At 40.1% G+C, this 27,069-nt stretch overlaps 1 protein-coding gene across 5 annotated transcripts in view; it reads left to right on the top strand.

Moving 5' to 3' along the window:
• Positions 1 to 27,069, top strand: part of IGF2BP2 (insulin like growth factor 2 mRNA binding protein 2) — a 182,504-nt gene that overhangs the window by 130,110 nt on the left and 25,325 nt on the right. For 2 of the 5 annotated variants that reach the window (XM_001151234.7, XM_016942464.4), the window contains 6 exons: positions 2,551 to 2,614; positions 5,370 to 5,642; positions 7,802 to 7,936; positions 19,320 to 19,442; positions 19,801 to 19,936; positions 22,537 to 22,665. In XM_001151234.7, the coding sequence (XP_001151234.3) occupies positions 2,551 to 2,614; positions 5,370 to 5,642; positions 7,802 to 7,936; positions 19,320 to 19,442; positions 19,801 to 19,936; positions 22,537 to 22,665 (860 nt within the window). Of the gene's footprint in view, positions 1 to 2,084; positions 2,137 to 2,550; positions 2,615 to 5,369; positions 5,643 to 7,801; positions 7,937 to 19,319; positions 19,443 to 19,800; positions 19,937 to 22,536; positions 22,666 to 27,069 lie in introns of all 5 variants that reach the window. The other 3 variants (XR_010155889.1, XM_016942462.4, XM_016942461.4) reach the window with 2 other exon arrangements.

Raw genomic sequence — 27,069 nt, 5'->3', positions numbered from 1 at the left:
AGGAAAAATTGCAAACAACCCATTTTCTTGTATATGATCTATTCTGCTAGTTTAATAGTTTTAAAGCAGTAATTATTCAGATATTATTCAGTTTATGCTGCTCTCTGCCCATGCCCAAAGGTGAAGGGAAAGAGCTCAGAAAGAAGACATGATTTATAAGGATTCTATTTCTTAGTTCTTATTTCCTTCGACATGGAAAGAAGACCCCCCCTGCTTTTTTTTTTTTGAGGCGGAGTCTCACTCTGTCACCCCGGCTGGAGTGCAGGAGCACGATCTCTACTCCCTGCAACCTCCACCTCCTGGGTTCAAGCAATTCTTGTGCCTCAGCCTCCCTAGTAGCTGGGATTATAGGTGAGCGCCACCATGCCTGGCTAATTTTTGTAGTTTTAGTAGAGACAGGGTTTCACCGTGTTGGCCAGGCTGGCATCAAACTCCTGGCCTCAAGTGATCCACCCACCTTGGCCTCCCAGAGTGCTGGGATCACAGGCGTGAGCCACCGTGCCTGGCAGAAAAGAAGACATTCTAATGATTGGGTGTTGTAGGCAAGATGGTCTTGCAGACATGAACCTGTAAAAGTTACCAGTTAAGATTATATTATAAACTGAGGACAATGCTACGCAAGAAAAATATATTCCAGGTCCCTGGGGCAGTTTATAGGTCCTAGGGCAGCTGTGTGCTGGAGACCCCCCAGTTTCCAGCTGCCTAACAACAACAGGATAGAACTGTTGGGCTATTGTTTTGTCCTGTTACATGAGTGATTCCTGATTCAGCAGGAAAATATTTTCAGTAGAGTTTTAGGCAACTTTATAGAACTTTCATGCCCAGTGAAATAAATTATTTGAATGGAGCTTAGCTCGTCACAGAATCAAAGAACTGCCTGATTTCCTGAAGACTAACATCTTTGAAGAACAGAGCATATGACTAAGAAGTGAGCACAGAATCTGAGAATCCTAATGGATAGCTTTATTCAGGAGGTTCAAACCCAGCCCTTTCTGGGAGTCTACAGCCTTATCTGTAGCACTAGAAAGCAGCAAATATGAAACCTTTTTAGCATTCTCTGTGTCAGCACTGAGAGAGGACAGTAATGTGCTACACCTCCCCTGTTTTGCACTGTGAGGACTTCTGTGGGTTAAGTGTGAATTAAAGCGTGCTATGAACACTCCAGGCCAAGGCCAGAGCTGGGCTTGGGTTTATTACATGTAATTCTCAGTGGCAGCTCTTTCTGAGCATTACATACAACTCCCTGCAACCCATAAAGGCTGCAGCTGCTTTAAAGTTATTTAACAAACAGTATTTTTAACAGTAGTCCTTAAGCTTTTTGGGGTCTCAGGTCCCTTTGCAAATCTTGTAAAATAACAAGAAAAATTCACATTTCTACAAGTTTGAATCATTTTGGAGGGGTTTATAGAATTCTTGAAGCTCAAGCATGGGTCCAGTGTAAAGAATCGTATATTATAGAGTTTTATTATTACTTTGGACAGCAGCTTTATCATAATTTTCTTGAATTATCTTTAACTTAATGTTGTTGTTAACTCCAAACTCCCAACAGCTTAAATCTTTTAAAGGGAAGAATTGATCTAGTCACCTTTGTTTTGGGAAACATATATTTTTGGTGTTTAAGTTTACTGGCTTGGATTGAGAAAGTTTTCTCTGGCATTTGAATTTATTTTTAATTTCTAACTATAGAAGAAGAGGCAAGAAATTATGATCTAAGACAAGACAACTCACAAGAGTAATCCCTTATTAGCCAATCATAGAGTTTATACTTTCTCTTTTAGCCAAGTAATTAGAATTGTCAGTTTTATTTATTAGATTTAACTCACACAGTCAAAGAGTTCAGTCAAAGGGAAACAAAAATAGTGATGGTTCAACCTTGTCAGTGAATGAATAATTTAAATTAAAATATTTTCTTATTGTTTTATATGTATATCCAATTATTTAAGAATTAATGCAAATTATAATTAAAACTCATACCTTGATAGTGATGTAATAAATTGATACAAACTTCTAGGAGACCAGTCTGAAAATATGCATTAAAAAGCATCATGTTCTTTTACTGCATTACTTTTCTTCTGTGATTTTAGCCTAAAGAAGTAATTCAGAAGAACACACAATCCAGTGATGTTTGCAACAAAGGTGATTTTTAGCAACACTATTTAGACTAGCAAATAGTGGGAACAGCCTACTTACCAACAACTGGGGAATGGTTAGGCAAGTCATGGTACATTTGACTCACTGCAATTTTATATAGACATTAAAAATGAAAAATACAAAGAAAATGTACTGATACAAAATACTCATATAAAAGTGTTTATAAAATATGTGGAAAATATAGTTCTGAGTTGTTCATACGATTGATTACAAATGTGTTATATACAATTGATTACAAATTACTGTGAACTCAGATGAATAAACGTAGAGATGCAGATAACTGTGGAGCCAGTGTGATGAGGGTTTTATGCATTTTTCTCTAAAGTTTGTCTGTTTACGTTAAGCCAGAGGGTGACAGCACTTTTTCCTATGACAGTGTAGTTTTTGCCTCTTCCCTAGTCAACACAGACACAGAAACCGCCGTTGTCAACGTCACATATGCAACAAGAGAAGAAGCAAAAATGTAAGCAGATTTGGGCTTATTTCTGTTTAAATTTATTTGTTTTTATCTTTGAATTCCATTGAGTTCTGTGTTTTTAAATGTTTTCTAAAAAGATGCAGATCTGTGAGCTGGATATGTGCCACCTTTGACATACCCATGGAGCTCCACGGCATCTGAGCCACCTTTGACATATTGGTAGAGCTCCAGGGTGTTCCTGCCATCTTTGACATGTCAGTGGAGCTCCAGGACATTCACACCAGGATATTTGTGGATTGTGTAGAGACTTGAAAAATGTTGAGCCTTGGCATCAAAACCAAGATGGGAGCTGTGTCTTGACATGATCGGGAATAGAGGGCACCATACCTGTGACACTGTGTCCCCTAGACTCTGCTTTGCCAAACACTTGGGACCACTTTTACCTAGAGCTTCCTCCATGCACTGTGAAGTGGCAGCACAAGCCTATACCAAAACATCAATTTTGTGTGTGTAACATTAAGAGGGAATCCACCTCAGTGAGAGCAGCAGCCGAGAGAATTGTCTGAGAGTGGTTACTCAATAGCACCTGGTTTGGGTTCTTTTCTCCAATCCCCATCCTCTTTCCAGTGCCCATTCATTACTTCAGGGATGGTTAATTTTGAGCTTAGCTGTTAATGGACATGAGATCAAGTCTCTTAAAAAACAATGAGGCCAGGCATGGTGGCTCATGCCTGTAATCCCAGCATTTTGGGCAAGGCCAGAGGATTGCTTGAGCCCAGTAGTTTGAGACCAACCTGGGCAACATAGGGAGACCCAGTCTCTACAAAAAAACAATTTAAAAATTAACTGGGAATGGTGGCTTGCACCTGTAGTTCCAGCTACTTGGGAGGCTAAGGCAGGAGGATCACTTGAGCCCAGGATGGTAAGGCTGCAGTAAGCTGTGATTGCACCACTACCATCCAGCCTGGGCAACAGAGCAAGACCCTGCCTCTCAAAACAACAACAGCCGGATGTGGTGGCACATGCTTATAATCCCAGCTACTTGGGGGGGTGAGGATTATTTGAAGCCAGGAGTTTGAGACCAGCCTGGGCAAAATAATGAGACCCCCATCTCTAAAAGAACAACAAAAACAAGTTCCTTTTTTGTAGGCGGTCCTTAAAGTGCCTGTCAGGTCATTATAACTAGAATTATGGTCACATTTGGTCTTGCTTTATGGGTGTGGCATAACCTTGGCTATACATCCCAGGATTATAGTGTTCTTTTTCAACATACAAAGATATTTAACCCATTTTCATACTGCTAGTTTTCAAAATGTTAATTTTGCATTGAAAAAGGTAATGGTTCAGGCCAGGCGTGGTGGCTCATGCCTGTAATCCCAGCCCTTTGGGAGGCCGAGGTGGGCAGATCACCTGAGGCTGGGAGTTCGAGACCAGCCTGACCAACATGGAGAAACCCCATCTCTACTAAAAATGCAAAATTAGCCGGGCATGGTGGCGCATGCCTGTAATCCCAGCTACTCGGGAGGCTGAGGCAAGAGAATCACTTGAACTTGGGAGGCGGAGGTTGCAGTGAGCCGAGATCGCGCCATCGCACTCCAGCCTGGTCAATAAGGGCGAAACTCTGTCTCAAAAAAAAAAAAAAGAAAAAGGTAATAGTTCATTTAGTGTTAACTTTACCTTGTACACGTTTGTAAGTGGAGATACACCAACAACTCAACTCCACAGCCCTTATCTAGCTGCTGCTTGGGTGGACCTCTGTACATGATATTACTTTATTGCTTTTATTAAATTCAAAAGGTGCTGCTTCGTAATAAATTTACAAGTCCTAGACATTAACCTAGTAAAATTGGGTTAGTGCTACTAAAAATATGTGAAAAGGATAGTGTATTTCATGTGTCATTTTAAGAATATAATAGTGGTATATCATTTATCCCCTATCAAATTGATAAATATCTTTAAATAACAGCGCTCTGTGCATTTGAAGATTCAAGGACACAAATGCTCTCTCCTAAACTGCTATGGGATCATAAATGTTGAAACCATTCCAGGGGCCCACTGGGCAATAGTTAACAATTCTACTAGGAATTTGTCCTGTGTGCAAAGTTGTAGTTGCAAAGATGCCGATGGTGACACTGTGTGTAACTGTAAAAGGTTGGATACAACAGATATCTAACTATAAAGGATCAGTTGCAAAAACTATGGTAAATCAATAGAATGTTAAACAGTCATTAAAAATTGTACTGATACTGCAGTTGAGTCATGTGTAAATTATACTGAAAGCTACTTAGTGACATTGAAAAATGTTTTAGAATATTAACTGTTTTTTAAAGGTTAGAAAATAGTATGTACAATATTAACCCATTTTTATAAGCAATAATATGTTTATATTTAAGAAAGACAGTAAAGATAGTGGATTAGGATTTTATTTGCACTTACATATTTCTGAATTTTCAATAATATGTATGATGATTAAAATGAGAAAAAAATGAGTCATAATTTTATACTGATATTTATAAGAGTTTTCGATAAGGGGGAAATGGCCTTGAGTGGTGGAGAAACCAGGCTGTAATGTTGGATATGAAGCCTGACCAGGCTGATCCGTTGTGATTACTTGTTTAACTGTTAACCGCAAGCCCTGAGGGAGCAGAGATGGTGTCTGTCTTGCTCACCACTGTATGTTCAGTGCCTGGCATGGCACCATATAGGCACCTATTAAATGGGAGTGAATGAACCAGTCTTGCGGGAGGGTCTTTCTTGATGTTGGTTTCTGACGAAGCTCCCCTGTCCTGCTGCATTTCAGAGCCATGGAGAAGCTAAGCGGGCATCAGTTTGAGAACTACTCCTTCAAGATTTCCTACATCCCGGATGAAGAGGTGAGCTCCCCTTCGCCCCCTCAGCGAGCCCAGCGTGGGGACCACTCTTCCCGGGAGCAAGGCCACGCCCCTGGGGGCACTTCTCAGGCCAGACAGATTGATTTCCCGCTGCGGATCCTGGTCCCCACCCAGTTTGTTGGTGCCATCATCGGAAAGGAGGGCTTGACCATAAAGAACATCACTAAGCAGACCCAGTCCCGGTACGTGCCTGTGGGGCTTCCTTTGCTTCCTTCTGAGGGGTCCCCTGCGTGCTGGTGGGTCTCAGCCACTCTTAGGTCACAATTGCTTACATCAGCAGTGGGGGGCTGTGCTGTAAGAGACAGTGGCTTCTTTCAACAGGACTACTAACAGACTAACATCAAGCTGGGGGCTGTGACAAGCTTTCATGCTGAGAGGCTAAAAGTTCATAAAGAGGGTACTGATAACCTCACAGCCAGGACTGTTCCTGTAAGCGAACTAATGCTTATGGATGCATCGATTTCTACAAAAGCAGAGGTGTGGAGCTCTGCGGGATCCTAGAACCCACTCATCATAGCTCTTCCTCTTCCCCTGAGTCAGAGCCCTGGGGGTGGCCATTCTTGTGACAACATAGGTAGTCTCACAAAGAAGTGGGTGAGTCACTGCCACGTCAAGCAAGAAATAAAGCACACTGGCCTTCTGTTTAGTTTCCTCCCTGTTCAAGGAGACTGAACTGATTGTAAGAGTTGGTGAATAAAATGTCTTATGGAATTGTTGATTTTTGTATCTTCCTAAGACTGTAGCATGATGTAATAAAGCAAGCTCGGGACTTGAAAACAAAGACTTATGTTCAAGTTGTAGCACTTTAAATGGTTTTGTGATCTTGGAAAAGATGTTAACCTCTCTGAGCATCAATTGCCTCTTCTATAAAAAGAGGGTTCTGGCTGGGCACCCTCTGTATTACAGAGACTCATCCCTGTAATCCCAGCACTTTGGGAGGCGGAAGCAGGGGGATCATCTGAGGTCAGGAGTTCGAGACCAGCCTGGCTAACATGGTGAAACCCCGTCTCTACTAAAAATACAAAAATCAGCCAGGTGTGGTGGCTCACGCCTGTAATCCCAGCTACTCTGGAGGCTGAGGCAGGAGAATCACTTGAACCCAGGAGGCGGAGGTTGCAGTGAGCCGAGATGGCGCCACTGCACTCCAGCCTGGGCAACAGAGTGAAACTCCATCTCTAAATAAATAAATAAATAGAGGGTTCCTGTCTGTTTTGCCAGGATTATTATGACAATTAGCACAATCAGGGAGATTGAGTGAAATAATTAATATGAAAGTACTTAAATTGCAAAGCACCCAATTACTGACACATAATAATTATTTACATGGGCTGGTACACTTTATTCAGGTCATTCAGTGGGTGTCTTGTAACCTGAAAGAGAAATGCTATTTTCTTCAGAATGTCTTATTTATCCCCAAATAATAGACACTGATATGGATGAGTCTGGAGTGCCACATCTTAGAAGTGAGGAAATAGAGAGGGAAGTTACTGTTTGGTATCCTTTTATTTTAAAATCAGCCCTGGCTTTTCCTCCAAGTTCACTGTGAAAGTGACTTTTATTTGTGTCTTTTTGTGCAAAAATTGTGTAAGGTGGCTTGAAAAAAAAAATGTAACAAGTTTAAATAGAAGTGGGGTTAGCTCTCAAAGTGTGTGCCCATTTTTTAGACGTCAACCAAAGACTTGGCTCTAGGCTTTCTAACAACCAAAGTAAAAAGGATATAATCAGTTATGTAATTTTGAAAGTTAAACAGGTAGGACCACAACTACCCAAAGAAGTCTGATAAAGTCATCAAGCTTTTGAGCCATTAGTCTTAATGGCAGGCTGCCAATGGAAAGGAAACCAAAAACTTAGGCAGAGAGAGGGCATGCCTCTGTTTTCTATCCACACTCAAATACATAAAGCTTGCTTGAATTTGGTGTTTGGATTTGGATTAACATATGGCTTTTAAAAGCTGCAATCAGTTCAGAGACCGGCACTGTGCCAATGTGCAGTATTATCCTTCTCACTTTACTCTTCACTTCTGCAGTCATTTGAAAGACTACACAAAATACTTCATTTACCAAACTGGCTTCATTACTGAGTTGGCTTAGCACCTTTGTCCTACAGCACTCCTGTAAGAACCGTTCCCTTCTAAATGAAGCTGCAAATAATTAAAATTTGGCACAAGACCCCCTGCACTGCTTGCCTCCTTCTTGGAGAATGGCGCTGATTGCAGACGTGCTGATGACGCCTCCTTGTCTGTCTGTGTCCTTGCTGTACACGGGTTGGTGTGACGCTTTCTTGGGACTAGGGTCCTATCCAGATGACCTTGTAATCATGGCTCCTGATTCTTTTCCTACAGGGTAGATATCCATAGAAAAGAGAACTCTGGAGCTGCAGAGAAGCCTGTCACCATCCATGCCACCCCAGAGGGGACTTCTGAAGCATGCCGCATGATTCTTGAAATCATGCAGAAAGAGGCAGATGAGACCAAACTGTAAGTTTGCATGCAATGCCCAGATCACTCAACAGAGAAAAAGAGTAGATTCTCCCTCATTTAACCCAAGAGGTTTTTTTTAAAAACTCCAAATCTGTTACTCAGTAACAGAGGCAGGGGAGGGATTATGTTTAAGAAATTTGTTCCCAAGTAGAATACAGTGGGAAGTAGATCTTTTGCATTTACATATGGCTGTCTCTTCACTTGCGTGTCTCTTGGTGATTTTAATGCTTCTGTCACCCATTGATAGTAATTATTGGGAGGAACATACAGACTCATGCTGTCCAATAGAACTTTCTGCAATGATAGAAATGTTCTATATCTGCACTGTTCAATAGGTTAGCCACTAGCCACATGTTGCTATTGAGTATTTGAAATGTGGCTAGTACAGTGGAAGAACTGAGTGTTTTATTTTTTTACGCAGAGTTTGGTAGCCATGTGTATAGCTAATGCCCATTGAATTGGACAGTGCAAGTGTAGAATGTATGTTGTCACCAAAGCTATCATTTATTGTCCTGGAAAAGGTTTCTCCCACCATGCTTCTAAACTGTTTGCACTCTTAACATTGGATTACATTTCCTTAAGTAGTAGAAACTAGTTTCCACATGGCTGCTTTATTCTTCTTCCACTTTTTTCTTCTATCTGTCCTTCCTCCTCACTACCCCCCTCTCCTTTTTTTTTTTTTTAAGACAGAGTCTCACTCTGTTGCCCTAGGCTGGAGTGCAGTAGCGCAACCTTGTCTCACGGCAACCTCCGCCTCCTGGGTTCAAGTGATTCTCCTGCCTCAGCCTCCCGAGTAGCTGGGATTACAGGCGTGCGCCACCATGCCCAGCTAATTTTTGTACTTTTAGAAGAGACAAGGTTTCACCATGTTGGCCAGGCTAGTCTCGAACTCCTGACCTCAAATGATCTGCCCACCTCATCCTCCCAAAGTGCTGGGATTACAGGCATGAGCCACCGTGTCCAGCCCTTTCCCCTTATTTTATGAAGTAATTATAGGATTCCACAGTGTAATGAGGGTTGTCCCAGTTTGAATGACAAGTACAGTTCTTACCAAACAAATTAACTTTGTATTATAAATGAATGAGTGGTGATGGAATAGATAATACAATAAAAATAGACTTTCATGCTGGGTGCAGTGGCTCATACCTATAATCTCAGTGCTTTGGGAGGCCAAGGTAGGAAGATCGCTGGAGGCTAGGAGTTTGAGACCAGGCTGGGCAACATAGTGAGACCTCCATCTCTACAAAAAATTTAAAAAATTAGTTAGACATGGTGGTGTATACCTGTAGTCTCGGCTACTCAGGAGGCTGAGGCAGAATTGCTTGAGCCTAAGAATTTGAGCAATGAGCTATGATTGCATCACCACACTCCAGTTTGGGTGACAGAGCACCACCCTGTCCCTAAAAAAAGAAAAAGTAGATTTTCAGTTTGGCAAAATCTGTTTGTGGGTAGCGGTGGCAGTTTTATAGAGAAGTAGTGAGGGATGAATCAAATAATGTCAAACATGAGTGTTCCAAAACCAAGAAGATGAAAATGGTCCTTAAAAGAACATTACAAATCTATTCTTAGATTTCATAAGAGACTCTATCCTTTCTATTATGAATTATTTATTCTACTTGGGCTTTTGAAATCCCCCAAATGCCACAGTTTAATTTGAAAAAGACATTTCTCATCCAAGTTCCTGGGAACTTAGTAAATAATACTTTTCTGGATTCCTTTTTTTTTTTTTTTTTGGAGACGGAGTTTCACTCCTGTCGCCCAGGCTGGAGTACAATGGCATGATCTCGGCTCACTGCAACCTCCTGTCTCCCGGGTTCAAGCAATTCTCCTGCCTCAGGCTCCCGAGCAGCTGGGATTACAGGCGCCTGCCACCACACCTGGCTAATTTTTGTAATTTTAGTAGAGACAGGGTTTCACCATGTTGCCCAGGCTGGTCTCGAACTCCTGACCTCAGGTGATCCACCCGCCTTGGCCTCCCAATGTGCTGGGATTACAGGCGTGAGCCACTGTGCCCAGCCATCTTCCTTGATTCTTCAACCTAGGTGCAAACAACTTAATAAAATTCTAAATTAGTCAAAAAGACTAATTTACAACTTGGGCTTTTATGTTTTCATGTAGAGCCAAGATAGAGTTTGAATATCTTAGAAAAAAAAATTTTCAGTGCCTACACTGTGCTAATCACTGCTGGAGGTTGAGGCTACAACCATGAGCAGGACTTGGTTCCTGCTTTTTTTTTTTTTCCTTCCCCACATACCATTTTTCACCCATTGGTTCCTGCTTTGATGGAGCAGTCCAGTGGGAGAGACACTCATTAAACAATGAGTAATTACACCAATAAGTAATTAAGTGCAGCTATAAGAAATGCTACAGTGAGGCTGGACGTGGTGACTCACGCCTGTAATCCCAGCACTTTGGGAGGCTGAAGCGGGCGGATCACTTGAGGCCAGGAGTTCGAGACCAGCCTGTCCAACATATAGTGAAACCCTGTCTCTACTAAAAATACAAAAATTAGCTGGGTGTGGTGGCACATGCCTGAAGTCCCAGCTACTTGGGAAGCTGAGGCAGGGGAATCTCTTGAACCTGGGAGGTGGAGGTTGCAGTGAGCCGAGATCGCGCCACTGCACTCCAGCCTGGGCGACAGAGCGAGGCTCCATTTCAAAACAAGAAAAGAAAAAAAAAAAAGAAATTCTACAGTGGAAGAATGTAGTATCCAACGATGACATGTAACTGAAGGTCCTAATGAGGGTTTTAGGGGGACAAAGATTTGGGGGTTTCAGAGAATGCCTCCCTGTGTAGGTGACAGAGCCCTGAAGGGACTGAATAAGAGGTAGAAGATGTAGGAGAACAGAGATCCTAAACTTTCTTTTTGTTCATTTACCAAATATTTATTGAGCAGTCACTATGTGCCAGACACTATTCTATGTGCCAGGAACTCAGCAGTGAACAAAGCTGACAAAGATGCCCACCCACTGAAAGTTACATTCTAATGCAGCTTCTTCAAGCACCCTCTTTATTTTGAGGCAGTAGTAATGCATCTGTTAGGTGCTTTTGGTCTTCAAGCAACAGAAAATACAAGTGGTATAACCAATAAGAAAAGGATGTCATGTCACATAACAAGAAGTCCTAAGGCACACGGCTCCAAGGTCAGTTGAATCATGGGCCCAGAGACCCAGAACATTTTTCTGCTCTACATTCCTCAGCATGTCTCATGTTCCCTTGGTTATAATAGGATGGCTATAGTGATTTCAGATGTGCATTCCCACAAAAAAGTTACAAATTGAGGGAGAGGGCATCCCTTCCTTGTGTCCTTTTTTCAGAAAACTTCTTTAAAAGTTGTGGTTTAACAACCATAACATAAAATTTACTGTCTTGGCTGGGCATGGTGTCTCACGCCTGTAATCTCAGCACTTTGGGAGGCTGAGGCAAGGTGGATCACTTGAGTCAGGAGTTTGAGATCGGCCTGGCCAACATGGTAAAACCTCGTCTCTACTAAAAATACAAAAATTAGCCAGGTGTGGGGGTGGACACCTGTAGTCCCAGCTACTTGGGAGGCTGAGGCATGAGAACCGCTTGAACCCAGGAGGCTGAGGTTGCAGGGAGCCGAGAGTGCACCACTGCACTCCAGCCTGGGTGACAGAGCAAGACTCCATCTCAGAAAAAAAAAAAATTATTAATCATTTTTAAGTGTACTTTTCAGTAGTCTTAAGTATATTCACATTGCTGTGAAACAGATCTCCAGAACCTTTTCATCTTGTAAATCTGGAACTCTGTACCTATTAAACAACTCTCTTTTCCCTCTTCCGTCAGCCTCTGGTAATCGCCACTTCTTTCTATGAATTTGACTACTCTAGATACCTCATATAGGTAGAATCATATACTATTATTCTTTTGTGACTGGCTTATTTTACTTTGCATAGTGTCCTCAAGGTTCATGTTATAGCATGTAATAGGCTTTCCTTCCTTTTTATGGCCAAATAACATTCCAGTGTATGTATATAGCACATTTTGTTTATCTGTTCATCTGGTGATGGACATTTTGAGGTCTTCTGCTTCTTGGCTATTGTGAATAATGCTGTTATGAACATGGGTTTTCAAATAGCTCTTCAAGACCCTCTTTTCAATTCTTGTGGATATGTGCCAAGAAGTGAGATTGCTGGGTCATATGGTAGTTCTACTCTTAATTTTTGGGGGAGCCTTCGTACTTTTTCCCATAGCAGTTGCTCCATTTTCCAACCCCACCAACAGTGCACAGGGGTTTCAGTTTCTCCACATTCTCTCCAACACATGTTATTTTCTGTTATTTCGATAACAGCTATCTTAATAGGTATGAGGTGACAGCTCATTGTGGTCTTGATTTGTATTTCTCTGATGATTAGCGATTGGTGATATTGAGCATCTTTTTATATATTTATTGGCCATTTGTATATCATCTTTAGAGAAATGTCTATTCAAATCCTTTGTTCATTCTCTAATTGAGATATTTGATTCTTTCGTTATAGGAGTTGCAGGAGTCCTTTATATATTCTTGATCATTAACTATATATTAGTCCAGTTGGTGCTACTGTAACAGAATACTAAAGACCGGATAATTTATAAGGAACAAAAGTTTATTTGGCTCACAATTCTGGGAAGTCCAAGAGCGTGATGTCAGCATCTGGTGAGGGTTATCCTATGGTGGAAGGCCTGAGACAGAAGCAAGTGCAAGAGACAGAGAGAAGAAATAGGTCCAAACTCACCCTCAACCCACTAATTCACTCTGTGATAACTGCATTAATCCGTTCATGAAGGCACTCATCACCTCCTAAAAGTCCTGTCTTTCAACACTGTTACAGTGGCAGTTAAATTTCAACATGAGTTTTGAGGGGAATTTGAAACCATAGCAAACCCCTTATCAAATAAATAATTGGTGAATATTTCTCCCATCCCGTGGGTTGACCTTTCACTCTGTTGATTATATCCTTTGATGCACAAAAGTTTTTAAGTTGATGTACTCCCACTGGTCTAATTTTGCTTTTGTTGCCTATGCTTTTGGTATCATGGTGAAACCAAGAAGTCTTTGCCATGTCCAATATCATAAAGCTTTCTCCTGTGTTTTAGGAGTTTGATAGTTTTAGGTCTGTTTAGGTCCTTAACCTATTTTGAGTTAATTTTTTGTATATGGTGTAAAATAATGGTTCGACTTCATTCTTCTACGTGTGTGTCCAGTTTCCCCAGCACCATCTGCTGAATAGACTGCTCTTTCCCCATCTAGTGGTCTCAGCACCTTATCAAAAATCATCGGAGACTATACGCAGGATTTATTTCTGGGCTCTATTCTATTTCATTGGTCTATTTATCTGTTTTTATGCCAGTACTACACTGTTTTGATTATGTAGCTTTGTAATATATTTTGAAAGCAGGAAGTCTGAGCCCTTCAACTTCCTTATTTTTTGAAATCGTTTTGGCTATTCAGGGTCCCTTGAGATTCCATATGAATTTTTCTATTTCTGCAAACAATGCCCACTGTGATTTTGATAGAGCTCATATTGAATCACTTTCGGTAGTATAAACATCTTCACAATATTAAATATTCCAATCCATGAACACAGGAATGGATTAAAACACAGGAATGGAACACAGGATTGAACACAGGAATGGAAATAAATTTCCATTTATTTGTGCCTTTAAATTTCTTTCAGGAACCTTTTGTGGTTTTCAGTGTACAAGTCTTTTACCTCCTTGGTTAGGTTTATTCTTAAGTATTCTATACTTTTTGATGCTATTGTAAGTGGCAGTGTTTTCTTAACTTCCTTTTCAGATTGTTTATTGTTGTGTATAGAAATGTAAATGATTTTTGCATGTTGATTGATTTTTGTATCCTGCAATTTTGCCGAATTTATTCTAACCTTTTTTGTAGAATCTTTAAGGCTTTCTACATATAAAATCATGTCATCTGTGAATAGAGATCATTTTATGTCTTTCTTTCCAATTCGAATGCCTTTTATTTCTTTTTTGTACCTAATTGCTCTGGCTAGGACTTCCAGTACTATGTTGAATAGAAATGGGCAGGAGTGGGCATCCTTGCCTTGTTCCTGGTCTTAGAGGAAAAGCCTTGCATTCAGTCTTTCATCGTTGAGTGTGATGTTAGCTGTGGGCTTTTCATAACTGGTCTTATGTTGAAGTAATTTCCTTTTATTCCTAATTTTGTTGGGTGTTTTTTATCATGAAAGGATGTTAAGTTTGTCAAATGCTTTTTCTAATGACATGATCATGTAGTTCCCCCCCCTTCTTTCTGTTAATGTGATTTATTGTATTGATTGATTTTTTAAAAAATGTTTATAGTAATGGGGTCTCACTATGTTTCCCAGCTTGGTCTTGAACCCCTGGCCTCAAGCAATCCTCTTTCCTCGGCCTCCCAAAGTGATGGGATTACAGGCATAAGCCACTGCGCCCAGCTCCCCCTTAATTGTATGCTGAACAAACCTTCCATTCCAGGAACAAATCCCACTTGGTCGTGGCTTATAATCCTTTTCATATGCTGAATTTGATTTGCTAGTATTTTGTTGAGGATTTTTGCATCAATATTCATCGGAGATAATGGTCTGAAGTTTTCTTTTTTTGTGGTGTCTTTGTCTGGCTTTGGAATCAGGGTAAAGCTGGCCTCATGGAATGAGCTTGGAAATGTTCCCTCCTCTTCATTTTTTTGGAAGAGTTTCAGGAGGATTGGCGATAATTCTTCTTTAAATGTTTGGTAGCATTCTCCGATGAAGCCATCTGGTCCTGGGCTTTTCTGTGTTGGGAGGTTTTTGATTACTGATTCAATCTCTCTCATTATTGGTCTGATCAGACTTTCCATTTCTTCATGATTCAATCTTGGTAGGTTGTGTGTTTCCTCTAGAAATTGGTCCATTTCTTCTAGGTTATTAAATTTGTAGGCATACAATTCTTCATAATGTTCCCTTATAATCCTTTTTATCTCTGTCGTATTGGTAGTAATGTTCCCTCTTCCATTTCTGATTGTAGTTATTGAATGTTCTTTTTTTTTTCTTAATCTAGCTAAGGATTTGTCAGTTTGGTTGATCTTTTCAAAGAACCAACTCTTAGTTTTGTTGGTTGTATTTGTTTATCTCTGCTCTGATTTTTATTATTGCCATTTTTATGCTGGTTTTGGGTTTAGTTCTTTTCAAGTTGAAATAAAAGGATGGGGCCGGGTGCGGTGGCTCATGCCTGTAAATCCCAACACTTTGGGAGGCCGAGGTGGGTGGATCACAAGGTCAGGAGTTGAAGACCAGCCTGGCCAACATGGTGAAACCTCATCTCTACTAAAAATACAAAATTAGCCGGGTGTGGTGGCACACACCTGTAATCCCAGCTATTCGGGAGGCTGAGGCAGGAGAATCACTTTAGCCTGGGAGGTGGAGGTTACAGTGAGCTGAGATCATGCCATTGCAGTCCAGCCTGGGCAAAAAGAGTGAAACTCCATCTCAAAAAAAGAAAGAAAACGAAAAAATGTTAAAATAAAACATAAAATAAAAGAATGATAGCAACACAAAGCCATATGAAAATATGTAGTTATCTGGTAAGGGTAAATATTAACAAATATAGTAACCTGTACTGTAGTAATTTTGGTACATAGAATTTAAATGACAAAAACTTTTTTTAACTATAAATCTATGTTAATGGGTATAAAAACATATAAAGATGTTAATTTGTGATATTTGGGGATGGGGTAAAAAAGTAGAGTTTTTTATGCAATTGAAGTGAAGTTGTTATCAGTTCAAAATAGGATGCTATGACTTTAAGATGTTTTATGTAATTGCAATAGTATCCACCAAGAAAAAATCTATGAGAACACACAAAAGAAAATCAAAGCACATCACTATAATAAAAATCAACAAAACATAAAGGAAGACAGGAAGAAAGGAGAGAAGGGACAAAAAAGCTACTAGACATACAGAAAACAATGAAAATGACAAAAGTAAGTCCTTCCCTATCAGTAATTACTTTTAAGTGCAAATGAATTAAACTCCCCATTCTTGACTAAATGGATTAAAAACAGGATCTAACTGTATGTGGCCTACAGGAGACTCCTTTTAGATATAAGGACACATATAGGCTGAAAGTAAAAAGATGGAAAAAGATACTCCATGCAAATGGTAGCCACAAGAGAGGAGGAGTAGCTATACTATTATCAGATGAATAGACTAAAAACAAAACTGTTACGAGAGACAAAGAGGGACGTTATACAATGTTAAAGGAACAATTCACCAAGGAGATACAACAATTATAAATATGTACACACCAAACCTCAGAGTTCTAAATATATGAAGTCAACTTTGAAAGAGCTGAAGGGAGAAATAATTAGCAACATGATAACAGTAGGAAACTTAAGTGCCCTACTTTCAATAATGGATAAAACTACTAGACAGAAGAACAATAAGGAAATAGAATTGGAACAACACTATAGACCAACAGACATACAAGAACATTCCACCCAACAATGGCAGAATATACGTTCTTCTCAAATGCATGTGGAACTCTCCAGGAGAGAGAACATACAAAACAAATCTTAAGAAATTCAAGAAGATTGAAATCATACTACAAAGTATCTTTTCTGATCACAATGGAATGAAACCAGAAATCAACAGCACAAGGAAAATTAAGAGAATTCAGCATTTTTTTGTAGAGCTTGTCAAGTGGTAATAAAGTCCCTCAGTTTTTATTTATCTGGGAATCTTAATTTCTCCTTTGTTTTTGAAGGACAGTTTTACCACACATGGTGTCCTTGGTTGGCAGTTTCTTTCAGCACTTCAAATATATCATCCCACTCCCTTCTGGCCTGCAAAGTTTCTGCTAAGAAATCTGCAGATAGTGTTACGGAAGCTCCTTTGTATGTCACAATTGCTTTTCTCTTGCCACTTTGAAGATACTCTATCTTTGACTTTAGACAGTTTGATTATAATGTGTGTCAGTGTGGTTTTCTGTGGATTTGTCCCAGTTGGAGTTCTTTAAATTTTTTGATTTGTATGTACATTTCGTTCCTCATATTTGGGAAGCTTTCAGCCATTACTTCTTCAAATAATGCCCCTTTGTTCCCTCTTCTCTTTCTGGGATTCCCATTATGCTTATATTGATCTACTTGGCATGTCTCATAGGTCCCTAGGCTCTCTTCACTGTATTTATTTATTTTAATCCTCTAACTTGAAGATTTCAAATGATCTACATTCAAATTTGCTGGTCCTTTCCTCTGTCTGGTCAAATCTGCTGTTGAACTCCTTTAACAAATTTTTCTGTTCAATTGTATTTTTCAGCTCCAGAATTTGTTAGGTTCTTTCTTATAGTTTCTGTCTCTTTGTTGATATTCTCATTTTGTTCATGCATAATTTTTCCGACTTTATTTGGTTGTCTATCTGTGTTCTTGTTTAGTTCATTGAGCATCTTTACAATTATTTTTAATTACTGGTCAGGGAGCATGTAGATCTGTGTTCTTTAGAGTCAGTATTTGGAGTTTTATTTTGGTCCCTTGATTGGGTCATGCTTCTCTGTTTCTTTGTATGCCTAGTAAGTTTTTTTGTTGGGATTTGGGCATTTGAAAAAACAACCACCTCTCACAGTCTCTGTGTACTGGCTTTGGGCAGTGGAAGACCTGAAATCAGCCTAGCTAGAGGTTCTAGGACCTCTCAAAACCTTTTCTAATCTCTTGATCCCTCTGGTGTCTGACTGTAGAACTGCAGTTCTTAAATGCTGCTTGCCTCTGTTTTCAGCAGCTTCTGAACTCTGATGCTGATCCTTCAGTGCTCTGAGTCAGTGACACAAAAACCAGTTTTTCTGGCACCTTCCAGACAAGCCAAAATGTTGTATGCATAATCCAGTCTTTGTTTCTGTCCCAAAGGAGGAGCCCAGCCTTTAGGGTTTCCTCCCCTTTGCTCTTCAGTATGCCATGTAGCGGGTGGGGCCTTGAAAACACTGAATGTTTTTACCTTTTTTACTGGATATATATACATATCTCTCTCTCTATATATATATATATCTCCATATATATATATATCTATCTCCATATATATATCTCTCCATATATATCTATCTCCATATATATCTCCATATATATATATCTCCATATATATATATCCATATATATGTATCTCCATATGTATATATCTCTCCATATATATATATATCTATCTCCATATATATATCTCTCCATATATCTCTATCTCCATATATATATATCTCCATATATATATATCTCCATATATATGTATCTCCATATGTGTATATATCTCCATATATATGTATCTCCATATGTGTATATATCTCCATATATATATGTCTCTCTCCAGTAAATATATATCTCCATATATATATCTCCAGTAAATATATATACATCTCCATATATATATATCCAGTAAATATATATATATATCTCCAGTAAGTGTATATCTCCATATATATATATCTCCAGTAAATATATATATATTTCCAGTAAATATATATCTCCATATATATCTCTCTCCAGTAAATATATATATATTTCCAGTAAATATATATCTCCATATATATCTCTCTCCAGTAAATATATATATATACATCTCCATATATATATATCTCCAGTAAATATATATATATATAGTTGTTGTTTTTAGACAGGGTCTTGCTCTGTAGCCCAGGCTGGAGTGCAGAAGTGTGTGATCATGGTTCACTGTAGCTTTGGCCTCCCTGGCTCAAGCAATCCCACCTCAGCCTCCCAAGTAGCTAGGACTACAGGTATGCACCACTATGCCTGGCTAATTTTGTGTTTTTAGTAAGGACAGTGTTTCAGTATGTTGCCGAGGCTGGTCTTGAACTCTCGGGCTTAGGCGATTGCCCACCTTGGCCTCCCAAAGTGCTGAAATTACAGGCGTGAACCACGGCGCCCGGCCTGGAATTCCTCTTTAGTTTACAGCGGACTTCATATTATAGCTTCTCAGCTGATCTTTAGAGTTCTCACAGAGGTATTCTGGTCTATCTCTTGTTAATTTGAGGTGTCTGTGAGGGGGAAAGAGACCTGTGGCTTCCTAGTCTGCCATCTTGCTAACGTCACTCTCCCTTGTACCTTTTTTTAAGAGCAAGGAGAACATTCTTCACCCAATAGAGTTCTTGTAATACCCTCATTGGCCAGATCAGCCTCATGGATCCACTTCCAACCAGCTACTACGAGGGAGTAGAATTACCATGGTTTGGCTTATGTTAATCAAAATTCATGAACTGGGGTCGGTGAGGGACCTGACCTCTCCCAAATCCCATCATCACTTGGTACCTGAACAAAATGACTTCCATTTGTAAGAAAAAAGCAAGGTAATGGTTTTTGGGAGACAAGCGTTATACGTATCTGAAGTGTTAACTTGCTGCTTGTCTCTTTTAGAGCCGAAGAGATTCCTCTGAAAATCTTGGCACACAATGGCTTGGTTGGAAGACTGATTGGAAAAGAAGGCAGAAATTTGAAGAAAATTGAACATGAAACAGGGACCAAGATAACAATCTCATCGTAAGCCACTTACTCAGATTACTCATGCCCAATAATGGAACACCTGAGCATTTCGATACGTCTAGTTCATTCATCTACTTTTCCCTAAAATGGGAATATAATCATAAGTGATGCAATTATCTCCATCATCTTTTAAAAAATACATAAATACTTACCAGGTAGACATTTTTCACTATGGATGTGATCTAAATCACTAGTAAGATTTGAAATAAGATGGCAGGGATTCTCCACCACAGTGTGTTGGGAGGGAATTGAGTCTTCTCTCTCTCCGCCAAAACTTGTTTGTGATTTTTTTATTTTTTGGGCATTTTATTTTTCCTGTTGAAAACAAAATTTCTCTTTTCTTCTCATGGGTCAGTTTGCAGGATTTGAGCATATACAACCCGGAAAGAACCATCACTGTGAAGGGCACAGTTGAGGCCTGTGCCAGTGCTGAGATAGAGATTATGAAGAAGCTGCGTGAGGCCTTTGAAAATGATATGCTGGCTGTTAACGTAAGTCCCTAATGCTTTCTTCTCCGCTGGTTTTCACAAGGCTAAAAATACTTGCCATTCAGCTAATGAGGAAGTGCCTTAGGATAGGTATGCAGAGTTTTTCCTGACTTCCTAGGATAAAGGCATTAAAATAATCAGGAAACCAACTAGTAAATTATGATAAGTGCGCTGGACAACATCACGTGAAGACATTAAAATTATAACTTTGAAGACTGAAATAAGGAAAAGCTTATGATATAATGTTTATTAAGAAAAGCAAGAATAACTGGGTGTGGTGGCATGCATCTATAGTCCCAGCTACTCAAGAGGCTGAGGCAGGAGGAGCACTTGAGCCCAGGGGGTTGAGACTACAGTGAGCTGGCATTACACCACTGCACTCCAGCCTGGGCAACAGAGTGAGACCCCATCTCTAAATAAGAAAAGCAAGATATAAAAGTATATAAGTAAATTTACAATTATGTAAAACAGCATGGATCAGAATGACTGGAAGGCTACATACAAAAATGAAAATAGCTGGCACATTAGAAAAGTGGGATTTTTTCCATGTATATAGCCTTCTGAACCTTACGTAATATTGTCCTGTTACTTTTTAAATTTTAAAAATGCATGCTTTAAAGTTAACTTCTGATTTTCCTCCCTTGCTTGCTGATCTGCACTTTTAGATTGCCTGATAAATGTTGTCAACCAGTTGAGCCTTTACTGTATATTTGTAGCAGACTCATTAGGTTTGTCCTTCCTGTGATTGCTACCTAATTTTTACTCTTAATGGGGAGACACTGATCCGGCATTCAAAAAACAAACAAACGAACAAACAAAAACCTTTAAATAATTGGCCATCAGCAAAAGTCCAGCTCAGCTCAGAGGAGTAAATTTTTTTCACTTTTTAATTAGATTTTTCGGATGTATACAAAAGTGAATGGATGCTCCAATAAGCCCTCATATACCCATAATCCACCTTTTGCAGTTATCAACTCACCACCTGTTTTGTTTCCTCTAAACCCTCATCCACATCCACTTTCCATACCTGTTGGATGACCTTGAAGCAAATCTCAGACATGATAATATTTCTTAGAGAAATAAATGTCGACAAAGCACTCTTTAGATTAAACCCAGGTCCCTCACTGCAGCACTTTCTGTTGTACCCTCTATACTCCAGGCAGTAATCTGTCCCCACCTCACCCCGACCCCCACCTTAGCAGCCCACGTCACATGACAATTATGAGGTGTGATGAGAAGAGCTAGAGCAGGAGACTGCAGTGGGGTCTTCTCCCCATGTTTGGATATATTTGTGGAAGTGTCATCTGACAATCTCATTTTCTTCCTGTGGGTTCTTGACATCTTATGGTAAACATCTCTTTCTGTGAACACCTGGAAAAGCTACAGAAGGGCCTGAGTGATTCATACATCTTCACCTGAGCTTACCACTTAGGTTCATTCATGTCTGTGCCAAAGTCACGCACTGGTAGGTGAATAACAAAATTACTACATCTTATAGACAAAATGAGGTAAAGATGAAGGATACGAGCACTGCTATTCCAAAAGTTCTAAAAAAAAAAAGAAAAAGGCAAGTTACAGTGTGAATGTAGACAAAGATTAGAAAATGTTAGGAAATTGTTTCATGTTCAGGGAGACAAAGATGGAAGCAGGTTGGACACAGCCTGGAATGGGTGACCACGTTCCTCTGCCTCTGAAGAGCTGGTGGCTAAACCCACCCCCAGTCTGTGTGACCATCCCCACGTAGAAATGTAAGATAAGCAAGCAAGCAAGCAAGATGATCACAAAGCCGACAACTAAATAGTAAAGAGACAAAGTCGTAAACCATCCCAAACCTGGCTAATGGAGTTTACGTATGTGGGAATTTACATCATGTGAAGAATCTGATCTCTCTCCATGGATAGAGTTGGAAAACACTGTTAATCCAATTTGTTTTAAACAGTCATTCAACAAATATTTATTGATTACTTACTATATACCAGGCACTGAGAACACGACACTAAGTAAGACATTCTCTGTTTGCAAGGAAATTCTGGTCTGAAAGGGGAAGAGGTAACTAAACAGGCTATTCACATACCATGTAATGAGTGCTGTCTTATGGAAACAGGAATGCTGGAGAGCACAGACAGGGCATTCGAGCTGATCTTTGGGATGAAAGAAAGCTTCCTGCATGAGGGGTCATCTGTGCTCAGGTGAAACCCACAGGTCAGTAGGACTTAGCCAGGTGAGAAGGGAGAAAAGCACTTCCTTGCCTAGGAAATAAATAGCATGTGAAGGGGCTCAGAGGTATTTAGGAAACAGGACTGGCCAGGTTGGAGATGAAGGGTTAACAGGAGTGAGGCTGGCAAGGTGGCTGCCATCCCCAGGAAGAGCCTCATTTTCCATGATAAGATATGTAGACATGCCCAAGTGTGGCAGAGAAGCCTTGAAGGAACACCATGGTCAGGTTAAGATGTGGCACCCACCTCTGATACAGGGTAGGAAGAGCCTGGGCAGTGCTGATTAGGAGACGCTGGTGCCATTAAGACAAGAGAGGGAGGTTGACCCAGGCGTGCGGGCCTCTCTGGTCTCCTCCCTTCATCTTTTTTCTCCATTTCTATTCCCAGCAACAAGCCAATCTGATCCCAGGGTTGAACCTCAGCGCACTTGGCATCTTTTCAACAGGACTGTCCGTGCTATCTCCACCAGCAGGGCCCCGCGGAGCTCCCCCCGCTGCCCCCTACCACCCCTTCACTGTAAGTAGCTCAGCTTGTGGAGGTTTGCTTATGCACTGGGCACCTCCAGGCAGCAGCATGCCTCTGCTGTGTGGAATCAGAACGGAAGCTTTCATTTAAAGGCCATGCTCGAGTAGAGATGAATCCAATGTAGGTTGAACTCAACATTTCTTAGGACTTCTTCCTAATGGGCAACTTAATATTAAACCAATCCTCTAAACACGTGTTCTTAAATATAGTATGTCATAACTAGCAAAGAAAGAAACTCATAGCAAATTCATCAACTAGAAGCTAATTTATTATAGAAAAGAACTGGTTAGCTCAAATAAGAACATTTCATGAGTGATGGTAATTTATTAAAATATATAGGGTACCTGGATGATTCTTGAAGAGAGATATATATCTACATACATACATGTGCAGTTTCTACCTATGTTTACAAGTCAAATGTATTGTCTTATTAATAGGCAATTTTTAAAAGAAAATATTACATACATTGTTTATATCTAAACACTTAGCACAATGCCTGGTATTTAGTAAGTTCTCAATAAGTATTTGTTCACAACAGAAGAAGAAATGTGAATTTTGTGAGTGTTTTACTTATTGCTTTCATTCACAAGCATTATTCAAGATCAATACATTACCAAATTGGGGGCTCAGGATACTTGACAGCTTTTTTTCATTCCTAATTTTTCTCTACGCAGACTGCTTATTTTTAAAAGCAAACTTTCTTTCCCCCAATGTTTATGCTGTTTAAATGGGAAGAATCGGGTGGGTGAACATTGCCTCAGCCATTCTGTTCTTTTGAGAAGTGCTTTCTGGGGTAGGCTTCACATTGTGTGAATTCCCTGTAGCTTTTTGGGTTATCTGTAGAGAGACAGGATGAATCCCCTGTGCCATCCTGCCAACAAAATGCAGACACAAACTGGCACCCACATGCTGAGTCACATATATGCACACATTCTGCATTCTTGCTTATATATGGCTCTTCTGAGTCTTGTCTTTTTCTTTTTTTTTTTTTTTTTTTTTTTTTTTTGAGATGGAGTCTTGCTCTGTCGCCAGGCTGGAGTGCAGTGGCGCGATCTTGTCTCACTGCAACCTCCACCTCCTGGGTTCGAGCTATTCTCGTGCCTCAGCATCCCAAGTAGCTGGGATTACAGGCATGCATCACCACACCCAGCTAATTTTAGTAGAGAAGGGGTTTCACCATGTTGGCCAGGATGATCTCCATCTCCTGACCTCGTGATCTGCCTGCCTCGGCCTCCCAAAGTGCTGGGATTATAGGCAGGAGCCACCACGCCCAGCCCCCTGAGTCATTTCTAAATCTCTTCATACCACCTCTTTAGTTATATCATTTCCCCTTAAACTGAAGGAGGGGACTGACACTGAACCTTGTGTGTTGAGTAGCCTGAAGATGCAGTACGAGGGATTGTGGCAGCTGTCAGTCACATGGCTGTGCCAAGCAGTAAGAATAGCTTGAGAGTTTCACATCTCTGTATTTTTGCTGTCAGATCTGAGAATGGCCCCATGAGGTACAACCAAGTGGCATTGAGGCACATCATCATTCTTGGGAGAGAGGCTGTACATACAGCCCCACAGAAGATAACCTCAAACGTTAGGCTACCCTCTTAGTATAGGTAATATAAGTGGGGAGAGAAAAAGGGCATAATAAATTAGACCAATTCTAAAATTGGTAATCTAGGCCGGGCATGATGGCTCATGCCTGTAATCCCAGCACTTTGGGAGGCTGAAGCAGGTGGATCTCCTGAGGTCAGGAGTTCAAGACCGACCTAGCCAGCATGGTGAAACCCCGTCTCTACTAAAACTACAAGAATTAGCCAGGTGTGGTGGTGCACGCCTGTAATCCCAGCTACTTGGGAGGCTGAGGCAAGGAGAATCACTTGAACCCTGGAGGCGGAGGTTACGGTGAGCTGAGATCGTGGCACTGCACTCCAGCCTGGGCAACAGAGTGAGACTTTGTCTCAAAATAAATAAATAAATAAATAAATTGGTAATCTCAAATATAGGAGTCAGCATGCTACAACCTGAGGGCCAAATCTAGCTCACCATTTATTTTCATCAATAAAGTTTTTTAGGGGACACAGCCATGGCTGTTTATATACATATTATCTATTCCTGCTTTCCCCCTGTAGTGGCAGAGCTGAGTAGATACATACAGATCACATGAGCCACAAAGCCTAAAATATTTATGATTTGCTCCTTTGCAGAAAAAGTTTGCTGACCCCTGAACTAAATTTAACAAGGAGAGAATTTTTCTTTTAATAGCAGAATATTTTCTAAACTTGAAAATAGGTTTTGCTAGTTGGAAAGCTTCCTTTATATCTCAGATTTTTACTAAAATAGTAGAATAACCATTTTGCTAAAATATGTGTTTCCTGTTATTTGTAAAATAGGTTTTAAATAAAAAATTGTTAAACTAAAAACAAAACAAAAACAACCAGGTAATTCTGATCTTGATTCCATGGGTCAATATTAGAGTAGCTTCTAATCCAGTACACTGACTGACTGAGACATGATGGCTTCTGCAGACATCTCCTTCATGCAGCTGCAGAAGTGCAGGTCCAATGGCATGGAGGCAGCCCTCACTGCCCACCTGTGCAGGACCTAGGCTATTCCTGGAGTGATACCTGGAGAGTCCACACCGCAGACCTGTGGGCTTCCCTGGTGGGCCCAGGACTCCTGAGAACAGCAGCATAGGGTGGTGGAGACACTTTAAATACTTAAAGTATTGTTTTCCTGTCACATAGGCATTCAAATTTCAAGGAACTAAGATATTTCTTGGTTGCTTTTGTATATCACAAAGTTCTGATGCTTTTGCTTTTAGCATCCAAAGGTCAGGGAGTCTGTGTCCCTCCTTATAACTGGCTCATCCACACCTAGGTTGGTTTCCGAACTCTGGAATTTTTAATGCATATGTGTGTGTAGGAAAACTTTACCCCCCCCCCTTTTTTTTTTTTTTAACTGTTTTTCTGGTTATAATAGTAATATGTGCATAGTGTTTAAGAAGCAGGGAGTATGTACTTTTGAATTTCCCAAAAAACACATTTCTCTGATCCTAAAAAAGAAGCAGCAAATAATACAGAAATGCAGAACGTGCAAGTTTTTTCTTAACCTAGATATAACCAGTGTTTCTGTGTAGGTATGTGCATGTGTGTGTGTATATATTTATATATGATTTACATTTTTCCCCCAAATTTTCACTCTTGGAATGGAAATCCTTGTGTGTTTACATCTTGATTCATTTATCCAATTATTTCATCAGAATAATTTCCTGGAAGTAGAATCAAAGAATCTGTACATTTTCTATGCTGATACATAGTATATAATTTTGATACAAAAAAAGGTATATTACTTTTCATTCCCATCAAGAGTGTGTGTAACGGAGCAGGATTTTTTCTTCCATACCACCACTACCAATTCCTCGCAGTCTGATGTTTTAAAATATGTGCTTTTTTTTTTTTTTTTTTTTTTTGAGACGGAGTCTCGCTCTGTCGCCCAGGCTGGAGTGCAGTGGCGCGATCTCGGCTCACTGCAAGCTCCGCCTCCCGGGTTCACGCCATTCTCCTGCCTCAGCCTCCCGAGTAGCTGGGACTACAGGCGCCCGCTACCACGCCCGGCTAATTTTTTGTATTTTTAGTAGAGACGGGGTTTCACCGTGTTAGCCAGGATGGTCTCGATCTCCTGACCTCGTGATCCGCCCGCCTCGGCCTCCCAAAGTGCTGGGATTACAGGCGTGAGCCACTGCGCCCGGCCAATATGTGCTTTTTTAAATTATATGACTAAACAATTTCGTATTAGCCATTTTTGTTCTCTCTGATAAGTTGCTTTCTGTATTTTTGGCCCCTCAGTCTATAGCTTAGGTTCTAGAGCAGACTGCGTGCATTTGAATTTCTACACTGTCACTTGCTATTTTTAACTTTGAGCAAGTGACTTAAGCTCTTCAGGTCTGGGAGTAATAATAGTACCTACATTAGGGGATTGTTATAACGGTAATTAAGTTAAAACCTACATACAGTAACTGCTATGTAAATCATAGCTGCTGTTATCATCATCTTTTTATTTCATCTTTTTCTTAATGATTTGTCATAGCTAATTACATATTAAGGCTGCTAACCACTTGTCATGTTGTAAATATTTTCAACATTCTCTTTGCTTTATTTGTGGTGTCTTATGTCATAAATAATTATATGTATATAATTATATATATGTTCATTTATAGTGAACAATAGTTCATAGTTCAACTTAAAATGCCAACTTTGTCATACACAGAATTCCCACGTAACTATATATGTAGTACACTATATATATATATATCTCTCTCTCGAACAAATGAACTTTTGTTTAAAGTTAAATGTAAACATTTCCCTTCAGCCTTTCTTCTTTTATCCAAATTTCACCCAATAC

This window comes from Pan troglodytes, chromosome 2, assembly GCF_028858775.2.
Source record: "Pan troglodytes isolate AG18354 chromosome 2, NHGRI_mPanTro3-v2.0_pri, whole genome shotgun sequence".
Classification (NCBI taxonomy): Eukaryota; Metazoa; Chordata; class Mammalia; order Primates; family Hominidae; genus Pan; species Pan troglodytes.
This window is presented reverse-complemented; position numbering and strand designations above follow the sequence as displayed.